Source organism: Lates calcarifer, linkage group LG8 (genome assembly GCF_001640805.2).
Source record: "Lates calcarifer isolate ASB-BC8 linkage group LG8, TLL_Latcal_v3, whole genome shotgun sequence".
Lineage (NCBI taxonomy): Eukaryota > Metazoa > Chordata > Actinopteri > Centropomidae > Lates > Lates calcarifer.
In genome coordinates this window covers 23,699,906-23,712,584 of record NC_066840.1, presented here as the reverse complement: position 1 = coordinate 23,712,584, position 12,679 = coordinate 23,699,906, and the positions used below count along the sequence as shown (strand labels likewise).

Below are 12,679 nucleotides of genomic sequence, written 5' to 3'. Positions count from 1 at the left end.
TGTATTCTCCAGTTCATCTTGGCAGGTGGTGTTTTCCTCTTTTTGTTTTTAAAGAGATCTCTGCTGAATCTGTCAAATTCTCTCTATTTTTCATTTTTGTGTGTTATTTTTTTTATCTCTTTAACTGCAGGATTTGGTCCAATTATGGCATCGCATTCACCTCAGCTCTGTTTCGTGAGGTGAAAATGATTCAGTTTTAAATCTCTGAGATAACTGGAGGGACTTATTGGGTTGTAGACTGTGAGCTTGGTGAAGTTATCAGCTCAGGATGTGGAGGGAGTTACAAGAACCTGACATTTGCAATCATGACGACGGGTGCACAGGGCAGACTTTAATAAGCTTCATTTAATTGCGTAAACAATCAGCTTTGCGTACAAACTGTAATCACAACCAAAAATATCCTGTTAATGTATCCCAGTAAATGTCAGGTCAAGTCGGATTGTCGGATTATTTTCTGTTCCTCCTTGTGTTTCAGTTTGTTGGGTTGTTTTTGTTTGTGCCTCATTGATTGGTTAAATCTATAGAAGCTAAGGTCATGTGACACATGTTTTTGTTGACAGGCATACAGATCAACTGACTCTTAAAGGTTTCGCTGCATTTTTGTACAAAAAATATATTTTTCTTATCATTTCTTTGTGATTGATTGAATTCCAGTTTAATACAGCTTGGTTCATATATTTGTAATTTTGCCGTTATTTCTATTATGATTACAATACTCACTAAAGTACCTCTGTGCTGAGATCTAGAAACATGATGACATGATGTCCCAACACCGTTGAAGAAGTTGTGTTGCACTTCTTTCCAGTTCATCCTAAGCTCCCTGGTCTTTTAGTCTGGAGACTGTGCTGGTCCTCCATCGTTTGAAGCCACCGTCATGTTCAGTTCCTTTAGAACAAGAAGTCAGGGTCGTGTTTTGGGTCATTTTCTTGCTGCACCTCTGATAAACCAGTCAGTCTTCCTTTGTTAATTCCCCTTTTCTCACCATTGTAACAGCCATATACAGTCCTACTTCCTGCGGTGCTGTACTGCCCAGATAATTCCTCAGAGGTTTGTACAAACACAGTTTGTTCCAACTCTTTGCTGGTGATAAAAAGTTTGGACACCTGTAGGAATGGTTTGCAACAACTTTCAAGGCATCATTTACTTCATGTACATCCTTGGGTAGTTAACCTTTGTACCATTAAAGGTTATTCACTGGACTTGAAACTGCTTACATTTCAACTAAAACCTGTAAAAGAGGCTGTTCCAAAGTTTTGACTGATGCTGTCTTGCCATATATTCTTGGGATACTGGGAACTACTGCAGCATAGCAAGTCAAAGCTGAAGAGGAAGTCAGTCCATAAACTGTGATGAATATTTACAACCGGTGTTTTAGTCCTCATTTTTCTGTTAGCCATCATTTCCTCTTCCAGATAAGTTTATCTGACCTGGAGCTTTGTTTACAATAGGTCTCATTGTCTGACCACAGGACTTTTCCCTAATCTCCATTTTTTGTGTTTTCATTTCTGAGTTGCAGATATACAAGACCAGTGTAGATTTTTCCCCATTAGAAATCTGTAGGCAGTCACCATCAGGCAAATGAAGTAGTAACAGAGCCAGGTCGTTTCTTTCTCACTGGACCGTCTGTCGCTTACAATGTTCATCACACTACAAGCAATGGAAGCAGCAACGAGTTTCACTTGTTGGAACCGTCACAAACACTTAAATGCTCTCTTGAGCTGTTTGACACAACACTTTCAACCCAGACTGAGTTTCATACCTTCTCGCTGCTTCTCTCCTTGCGCTGTTTTCTGTAGTAAGTAAAGATAACAGAGTCTAATTGGAACAAAACTCCAGTTTGACCCGTCAGCTCAGCACAGAAACAGAAAACTGCCGTTCAGAGGCAAAACCTCCAGCCGCAGTCATTTGCTCAAAGAGCGCTTGTCACAGCAAAGAAAATAAACCTATAAGTGAGCTGGAAAAACACAGCTCACTTATAGGGAGCAAATCACAGACCGACTGTTTAGAGGTGGGCACCTTCACTGTGACTAAAACACCACGTCAAAACTTGACTGACAAGCACAAAGGTGTGTAATTCCAGATTTGAAATGTAAAAGGTTATAAATGATGTTTCATTTATTGGTCCTGGAGTCTGGGAGGAATTTTTGGCTCAAAGTTTATTTAAAAAGATTACACACAGGTGTCAGGTTGAACGGTTGCCACGGTGGTTTCTGAAAGTTTATTTTTCTCCCCTAGTCGGGACAAAAATGAAATCCAGAGGTTTGAGATGGATACAGATGTGATAAAGCATTTACTGAAGTTAAAACCCTACCTGTTTAATTTCATTCAGCTTTTCAGATTTTTTTCTTTGGGCGATCCTATTTGATATAAAGCAGATAACATGCTGAACTTTTTAAGTAGGAGAATCCTCATTTCTGCTCATTCCCACTAAAAATATAATGTAATCACCAAGGCCGCTTTTTCTAATGCATTGATTTATTGTCCTTTGTCGAATTTTTCCAGCTGAGTAAACCACCTGCTTTCCTAATTTAGTTTTACTCCCGAGCTTTCAAGCCTAATTATTCTTGTTTTTCGGTCTCAGCTTTTGCTGTCTTTTGGACCCAGCCAGCGAGAGAATCTGTCACGACCCAGTCCTCTTTTGCGACACATTTTCCCTTGTTTATAACGCCGATAAACAGCATTTGATACCAGTTTGGACAGCACCCATCGCCTCTGGTAACAGTCTGCATAATAGCAGGTTTGTCTTTGCCTGCTGAGAGGGAACGCCAGTGTCCAGACAGCTATTGTTTGCAATTAGAGATTCCCACTGAGGCCTTCAGCACCAGCCAAAAGGTTTTTTTTAATAAGAAGCAATGTAAAGTTGGAGGCCCTCCGTGCTGATAAGATGTTTACCCATGCATGGCGTCTGATGGAAGTGGACACATTTGGGTGAGCACAGAGAAAATGGGCTTTGGTGATGGAGGATGGACAATATGGGATGTGTGGAGGTGAGCAACTGGAAATGAGTTATTTAAGATAAAATGTTAGTGGAGAGGGTGGGACATTAACCTAGTTATAAAGTTATAAGTCAACATGTGCACATAACCAGTCTTAAATCAGCATATTTCTTTGATAAATGTGAAGTGAAATGCTTCTTGTAGCTGCTACCGCAGCTTCTGTGTTGACTTATTTGTTAAAGCAACGTTATGCAACTATTTTACCTTAAAATATCAGCTTCAGCATCATGTTGACAAACAAGCTCATCTCCTGTTTCCTCTCTGAAAATGCCCAGAAAATTACAGGCAACTGAAATCCCACCGTGCTTGTCGTGTTTCTAAAATTCCTCCTGCCTGATAAGAAAGCTCGGCGCCTCTCGCCCGGGGATCGTATGTTGTTGTGTACTCGGACAAACGAGAGCTTTCGAGGACAGTCATGAGAATAGAAACACTTAAATCATGTATCAGCACTGGATGTTGCACGTCAGAGCCCTCTGTGCACCCAACTCTGCATGATTTAACAGTCTGTTTTTGTTTTTGTCTTTTAAGGTTGTTTTTATGTCCTATATTTTCTCCTTAAATAAAGATCCACCCCAGCAATGACCTATTAACAATGATTCATAGGTAAGCTAAATAAATGTGCAGGAGACAGAAGAATAAAAATGATAAAATTAAAGGAGGAAAAACAGCTGCGGCATTCATAACATTGCATCAGCTGAAGTCGAGTGTTCAGGTGGGAGAAACACTTCTCTCTCCTGACTCGGGGAGAGAAGTTGCATTTTACAGCTTTTAAACTTTGACACAATAGCAGATACTTGACGTTTGCCGGGGCCTCCAAAGACGACGACTTCTCTGCAATCAGCTCACCTCGGTTGACTCAACAGTTTGTGCTGAATCACTCGAGCGTACCGTCGGACGTGTGATTTCTCTCGCCATCTCACACAAAGAGCTTTCTAACTGCAGCATCAACTTTTTCAGGGTGTTGGTCTGGACCACTGAGGCTTCTGACTGCCAGTCATCACGGCTGGAAAAAAAAAGCCTTTTGCTCTTAAGATCCAATCAGTGACACTAAAGCTCGTTGAGAACAGCCACCTGATATGCAGTCACTCAAAAGACTCCAGAGTAGCTGTAAAGGCTGAGATGCAGAAGATATTCAGAGACAGCGTTGGTGATTGGCACCTTTTCTCACTTCCTGACGCAGGAGGTTCTTTTCTAAACATTTTCCACTTTCATTTGTGACGGAATAGGTAAAGGTAGGAGTGTAGAAATAAAGCCAACAATGTGAAACATCTCTTATTACATTTCATTTTCTTTACAAGAGGCAAAAGAAACCAGCTGTCCAATGACAAATCAGAGCTTTAAACCTTCTCGTCTGTTGAAGGTATTTCCCCAGTCGCCCCCTCATCCATTTCTGAGCGTCTAATTGAAGCTGCTGCTCGCTGATTGCCCACCAGAAGTTCAGCTTAGCTGCAGGTCAAAGTTCATGTGTATCAGATCTCCTCAGCCTTTAACGGTGGCTCTGTGTTCCTGCAGTTTCTTTCTGTGTGTCTTCCACATGCACGCAGATTCATAAAGTGGGATTTAAGAGCAAATGACAGTTTGCAGAAACAGTCCTTTGTACATCTGGAAAATCAGTGTAGAACACATGATGTGGAGGGGATTGAAAAAGATGAAAATTGAGAGCAGTTGTCACGTCTTACATGTCAGTGTATTTTGCCACAGTCAGAACAAATTACTGTCTGTTTTTCTGCAGGTTTACCTAAGCTCCCAAACGTTATGCTCTCCTGTTGTTTCCAAACACACATTAAATATGCAGGAGTGTGGAGCAACGCGTGGCTGTACTCACTCCCAGTAATACCTAATTTTTCAGGTTGAAAGTGTTTGCTCTTTAAGGTTTAATATAAGCACAGTACAGATACATTTTTCATCCACAAAGGAATATAATTTCACATTATTAAAAGACGGTTGCTGAGCTTGCTTTGTATAGTAAGCAATACAGATAAGCTGCACAGATAAACTTGACTTGACATTTCACCATGTAAAAACAGAAACCCACTGTGCTATGCACATCAAAACATGTCCAGGACCAAAGACCCTGTAGTCACAAAAACAGTTTTTGCATGGGTTTTGGATTATTCCAGAAAATAAACTGTGACCAACCAAAGTTTCTGATCCTTCCAGGTTTAGTTGATCAGATCATCTTCACAGATGAACACCACTGTTCTGATGTTTGAAGCCTAAATCCAACCTCCAGAAGTAAAAAGCTAATGTTTGGCTATAAACCAACTACACCACGGTCACATGACGTCAACAACAACGTGACAGTCATACTCACTATACACAGGACAATACACAGGACCATTTCAGTGACTATTTCAGCATGTAGTTGAGAGAGGCCTCACAGAGAGTTTAAACCTAGACATTATTTTACTTGCAAATCGTAAAAATCAAGTCTCACTGAAAAGGTTGGAAGAAATAGGTCTAAGATTGCAGAGTCAAGTCAGTGAATTGGCAGCAAAACTATTGTGCAACTGCAGCTCCCTGGTAACAATATTGTTGCTGAATAAGAGCTTGAAGCCTAATAAATCTTATAATATAGCTTTTTTCCTCCACTGGACAGATGGGTGCTGAGCTTAATTGTTCCTTAAGAATTAGGAAACCAGATGCTGGCAGCTTTATAATCTGAAGCTGACAGGGGAAGTAATGATCAGTTAAGTGTGTGGAGAGGAAGCACTGCTCGAGCTTCTGCCTCTGATTCATTGTCAAAACCAAAATGAGGGCAGGCTCTTGCATGAGAGAGTAAATTTGTACGCTGCCCGTCATACCCACAGTTGTGTTAAAAGGTGGTTTCTTCTACAATAACATGCATATCAATGTCTTGTTTAGGGGAAAGGTCAGACTGTGTAGCAAACAAATTCAAGATGAAAGAACATTAATGTGCTGCTACTGAGCCCCCTCTATCTTTTTTGGGGGGGTAATGATGTTTCTGTTGAGAAGCTGTCAGCATTCCCATTTGATCTGATTAGTGTGTTGGCACCACTGATCAAAGAATAAGCCTCATTTGCACACTATCACTTCGCCTTTGAACCTCAGATGGTAGAGAGAGAGAGTAAAATAATTTGGCAGATAGGGACGAGCATTGGCTCCTGACTCCTGCAGCAGTGAATCATAGAGGCCTGTGTATTAGCATATTACAGATAATATGGACAGAACATAAAAGCTGGAAATAAATTGGGCCCCGAACTTGTGAATTTCTGTATCTTTGCAGGACGAAGACACAGGAATAGAAAATTTAAATTGTTATAGAGGAGGTGATGGTGTGTCTCTCTGCACCGACCTCCCCCCTCCTCCCTCCTCCCACTCCCTTCCCCCCCCCTCCCTGTCAAGCCTTCAAGTGCAAGAGACTGCGAACCTCAGGAGGATTACTGTAATGCATTACCAATGTCAAACAAGTCTGAGATTAAACAAGTCATTTTCAGAGAGCTCTTAAACCACACAGCTCACTCCGAGGGCTTTGATTCATAACTCACGCCGGCTACTTTGCTGCACCTTGAGACGTTTTTGCTGAAGTTGTGCCAAGGTTACACGTAAAGGCGTGAAAATGCAAGTTTGCAGTTTTATGCCATAGAATATATCATGTTCCCCCCCTGTGGTGGCTCCTGAGTGCACACCTTACATCTGGCCTTTTTAACTTACGGCAGCCTGAGCCAGGAGGAAAATTGGATCATTTTCTTCACACAGGACAAACAAGTGTCGTATCAGAGAGTCCTCATTGTGAGTCACTCATAAGTGTCAGTTGTGGTAACTTTAAATTCAGAGTTGAGTTTGTGACTTAATTTAATAGAATAAAAATGTCATTCATCTGATTTATTTTGGGCTAGTTGTAGAAAAGTAAGGTCTCTCCTAATTACTCTGGATTATTTTGCATTACTACGTGAATATAGAGTACATCACTTATATTCACCATCTAGGCTCTGCGAGCTGTGCGAGTAGGGCATCTATTCGTTACCATAGTGACAGCTGGTAGAGTGGCAAGGGCGTCCCATAATTTGGCTACCCATCCATTTATATACCCGCCCCCCCCTTTCATTAGAAGTGCCCTCCACAGCTGCGAGTGTAACTTGATTTGGAGTGACACTTGGAGGTGAAGTGGTGGCGGAGGGGAGGGAGCTGGTTTGGGATCTGGCCTCAGAGTCTTCAGGTGGATTCTTGGCTGGAGGTGAAATGTTATGCTGGATTAGCAACAGAGACTAGACAGAGCACTGAAGGTTTGATTCCACCCCCACAGTGAAAAGGGCTGCGTATGTGTTGCAGTGAGAGGAGTATGCCATCTGATGTTTGAAGCCTCAATCCAATCTCCAGAAGTAAAAAGCTAATGTTAGGCTATAAACCAACTACACCACGGTCACATGACGTCAACGTCTCCACCACTAAGCTTCTAACTGGTCATTTCATTTAGCTCTGTCCTCTTCCTGTTAACGTCCCCGACAACCTCTGTAGTCTCATTTAGACACTCGTTAGCAACCGCCTTTTTTAAGACACGTAAAAGCCTTAAACATCAGGAGTGGGGGATTTACTGACCCATTTTATGTCGGAGAATCAAACCTGAAAATGTCTTGAGCTTGTGTTAAAATCACAGACCTTATTTCAGACATTTAACCAGAAACACACTGACTCTGGGACGAGGGAACAGGAAGTGCTAACATGCTAACATGCTAACTTACTTCCTGGTTTTAGGACTCATTCCTGCATTCCTTCACTTATTTCAAATAAATCAGACCAGAAAAAGTTGTGTTGTCAGCTCAGATTTTAAATCTAAAAAAATGTGAAATAATGTTTTTTTTCAGGCCTGCCCACTCAGATCCTTCTCCCTCTCATTGCTAATGAGCCACGAATGTAAAATGTTCAAAAAGTTCTTGTCAAGTAGGTGGAATCACAACTCCTTTTGTTAAAGCGATCAGTATGAGTTGAAAAACAGACGCATCCTTCATGTTACACAAGGTTTTATGTCACAGCTCCTCTGTCTTTGTCTCTTTATAACCTCTCTGATGTTCATGTGGCTGATTTTAAGCAGCGTCTTGCTGTTTGATCTACCTCAGATATAGAACAGATCATCATAGCAACATTCAGATAACTATAGATACCAAACGTCTGAACTGTGGACATGCAGTAAATAACAGCCTCATACTGTAGGTTCATATCAACTTGATGAGAAGCAGAAACTTTATGACATATAAATCTGGATGGAGTGCTCACTCATTAAACGTTTTACTGCCAGTAACTGCACCGATACCTGAACTTAATTTGGGAAAGTTGAGTCAAGCAGTTAGTTTTTGCTGATGCAGGCTGACAAAACAAAGACTGATTTTAGTTTTTTCCCTCCTCTTTTCTATAAAAGATCCAGTCTGTAGTTTCACTCTGCAGATCTGAACTGATGCCTTCATGTTCTCTCCTCTTTTTTTTCGTTTCCATAGCGACAGCATGCCAAAGCGGATGGCTCTGATCTGCTTCCTGTCTCTGGTCATGCTGATGAGCATCCTGGGAAACCTGCTGGTCATGGTGGCCGTCTGCAAGGACAGACAACTCAGGTGGGACAGAGCTCTCTTTTTCCTTTAACTTTCTCATATACATACACTTTAAATGTTGCTGAATGTTTCTCTTCACACCTGTTACACCATTACCTCATTTGATAATTGAATACTTTGGCAACACAAGCTTATGTTTTGTAGAAATGGTTAATTATCTGTGAACTGTGAAGGTAGATGAGAAACTATGCATGTGACAGGGCGGAGCAGGAGCAGGCAGGTCGTCCTGAGGACGCCCGGTAATGTGGGAGCCGCTGTCACCGCGATGATTCATTCATCTTCTCCTCCTCCTGTCCTCTCCACCCTTTCTTCTCTCTCTCTCCATCCCTCTCTCTCACTTACTGTCTCTCTGATAGTCGGTCTCCTTCTCTCTTTGTCTCTTTCTCTCTCATGACACCTGAGAGCTCAGGGTGACCTTCGTCCCCAGGATGTTGACACGAGGTGTGTGTGATGGGTGGAGGAGTTAAAGTAGGAAGGTGTGTGTTTATATGTGGGAATTAAAGTAAGTGAAGTAGTTAGTGTGTGTGTGTGTGTGTGTGTGTGTGTAGTCGTATATGTGCAGTGCGTGTGTGTTTAAGAAAACTGAAAGTCGAGGCTGCGATATCTCACCTCCCCGACGAGAAGACGATGACACGCCATCTTTGTTTCTCCCTGCCTCATTGTCTTACTGTCAACTGGGAAATACACACACACACACACACACACACACACACACACACACTGTCTATATTCCCAGTATGCATAAATTCACATGCAAATACAAACTGTCAGACAACAAAACACACACCTGATCAGTGGGAGTGTCCCGACAGGGTGGACACACATCGTTAACAACCAACACAACTGTTCAGTGTAGAAAAACCCAGTCAGCAAGCAGTTCAGCTTTGAATCAGTCCGTCAACCTGACAGTAATTAATCCAGGCACTTAATAAAGTCAGTGTTTTTTAAAATGTGCCCAGGTTATCTGATTACAGCCTAGTTTTGGCTCGGAGTGTAAGCTGTATAAGCAGGAGCAGGGTTTCCTTCATCAGCGTTTCCCCCCTGCCTCTGAACAGGAAGCTTTTTTCTCACCACTGTCGCCTAGTGTTTGCTCATGGTGGGAATTGTTGGGTCTTCATGAAAAGTGCCCTGACATATCTTCTGTTATGATTTGGCACTAAATAAATAAACTTGACTTTTCTCAAATCTTAATGATTCCAGTTTATAAAAATGTACAAAGACAAACAGGAAGTGAGGGGACGCCTCAGCCGGACTTCCTGATGAATTCTGAGAGGAATCAGTTTTCTCAAAAACACATAAAAACAAAGTCCACACATACACGGTTGTTGTCCATGTTGCTAGCTAGCTACAGCTAATGTCAGCTGGTACATTGGCCGCTGGAGGCGAATAAACACAAACTGCACAAACAGTCCAGTCGTCAAAATTTCCCTTGTGCTCTGTCTAAATAGGCCTTTAGTCTGTCTGGCCTGCAGGAGAGGAAAGCTGCTAGACTCACTTAGAGATATTACACACCACACACACCACACACGCAGAGTTATCTGTGGGGAGTTGACACCAGCAGAAGGTGAATCAGAGGGTGCTAAACCACTCATCAATAACCACCACGCAAACACAACCCATGTTACCAACCACCTCTTGTTTCCCTCAATGTGTCATGTTGAGTGTGTGAACAAGAAACACACACACCACGCTGCCACGCAGTCTGTGTGCTGTTTATACTGGACATTGAACAGCTCTAAAAGCAGTCACGCTGATACGAATTGACAGTCATTCTAGAAACTCTCTTTCAGATCTTTGTCATTTTATATCTAATATTTGTGCATAAATCCTGCTGCTGCCAGACTGTGTCTGATCTGGATTATTGGTGAACAACATTTAGATTCTACCATATGATCATTTTTTTCTGCCCCTTGAATCTCTCCTGTTTTCCTCTAAAAGAAACAAACAAAACAAAAGAAAGAAAAAGCTTCTTACAGTGGCTTTAAAGGAGCTGAGAAAGTTTTACAGTTGTGTGGGTTTTGTTTTGTTGGTTCTTCCCCAGGGTTATTTAATTTCCATGTTTTTAACCCTGAAGTTTAAACTAAATTCCCAAAACATCCAGTAACAACAACATTTCAGCATCAATTACACTTAGCCAGAGTCAAAGTAATGAACTTCATAAAGAAGAACAGAGTGTGTTTTTTTTTCTTACTTGAACGAATGCGTGCCTATGTGTTTAAATCAAGCACTGACTCCATCTGCAGCATCTTCATCCCTCTTCTTCTTTAAATCTCCTCTCTCCCCTCCATATTACACAGTAGACACCATGTGTGCCTGTACATTACACCAAGCCTCACAGCTACACAATCCCTTTTAATAAAGTTTATTTATTCTTAGCACTTTAAGCCAAACACGATATGTCATCCTAACTAAACATGACACCACTCCCACTGGGCATGTTAATGGTTTCTAAACTGTTCTGAATTACAGCCAACACGACTCTGTGTGTGTGTAAACTGTGCGTGCTCATTCCTCTATAGTTAGTGTGTGCATATACAGTATTTGTCTATAATTACATCAGGTCATGTGCACTTGTGTGAACATGTGTGCGTGTCCAACGTGATTTACGCGTGCCCCACATGCAGCAGGCGGAGCAGACAGCTGGTCGTTTCCAGCACTAACAGCCTGTTTTAAGGGGCTGTTTGGGTTAGTGACAGGCAGATGGAAAACCCTCACAGCCATCCACTCGTACCGAGGCTATTTATAGTCCGCAGAACATCCACACTGCAGAGAGCGTGGAGAAACAGGCCGGCTGACTGACCCACTCCTCCTCTGGTGAGCTGTTGTTTGTCTGTCAATGCAAATAAGGCTCATTGACCCAATACCTGAGTGGAAGAAGAAGAAATGACCACCAGACCACATTGTTGTCTAACGCAGCGCCTACCTGTCAGGGTTTATTTCCTTACTGACTGATGACTCCACTGGTCACCTGACTGGGAGCCAAGTTACCTGTCAGGTTGTAGTTACTCACTGTTACAGCCTAAGTAAACAAAGGTTCGTTTGGAGACCGCAGCATTTGAAAGAGGACGTCAACAAGCAAAGAGACCGAGCAGCTCGGACTCAATGATAGCGGATAGCCTCATATAGCACGCAACAGTAATAAGTAGATCAATAATACTAAGAAAATCTAACAGAAACACACTCAGGGTGTGTTATTGGATATACAGACCATCACTCTAACTTCTGCCCCACCCAGCAGATGAAAGAAGAATATATCTGTGGTCGATTTTATTGTAAAGTTTGTCTTTTCTTATCTCTGCTATACTTTGTGGGAACAGCACGGCCCTCCTCTGTGACAGCTGTAGTGTTCAGATAAAGAAAATCACAGAGAAAGGGATAAAGACTGCACAGGCCGTTAGTCACCGCAATCAAGGTGGATTCAGTGCTCGAGTCTCTTTTATATCCCCATGTTTTACCCACAGTATTTGCTGAATGAATACCCTAATCTCTCTCTTTCTCTCTGTGGTTTTACCTTCTCTCGAGTTTGAGCGCTTGATGACTTCTCTCAGCTTTTTCACTTTCACCGCCGTCCTCTTCCTCCCTCGCCACTGAAGGGGAAGATGGATGTTTTCCCCCCTTCCTCTGTTTCATTCCTCTTGTCCTCTTCTCATGAAACCCATTGTGAGTTATGGAACCAATATTTGATTTCAAATGCTTTTTTTTTTTCCATTTCATTTCAGACCTGAACTTTTTCCTGTCTGCCTCTGTTTGTCTTCAGCTGCTATTTCAGCTTAAATGTCTTGAAGTTAATGTTCCCCCAAGACTTTTTCCTTAAGGGGCTTAGAAGTTTAAAAGAGTATAGTATATGTGCTCTGAAAGCTATAGAGATTAGTGTGTAACTACGGGAACTGGTGAGGTTTTCCATGAAAGATTTATTTTAATTCAGCCACAAGAATATTATCAAGGTGTGACATTGATTTCAGGTGATAGGGTGTAGCGTTCAGTTGGCCTCCCTGTTTCACAATTAATTTAGCTTTCACTTTCGTGATATCAGCTCCATCATCGGCCTCGTTAGATCAGAAATAAACGAGTAAAAAGAAACAATATTCAAGTCTTAAAAGTTGCTTTGCAGCGAGTGAG

At 41.9% G+C, this 12,679-nt stretch overlaps 1 protein-coding gene across 1 annotated transcript in view; it reads left to right on the top strand.

The window, feature by feature from the left end:
- The window catches only part of htr4 (5-hydroxytryptamine receptor 4), a 121,452-nt gene that overhangs the window by 57,894 nt on the left and 50,879 nt on the right, over window positions 1-12,679 (top strand). The window contains 1 exon segment of the mRNA XM_051072567.1: window positions 8,450-8,563. Coding sequence (XP_050928524.1) covers window positions 8,450-8,563 — 114 coding nt within the window.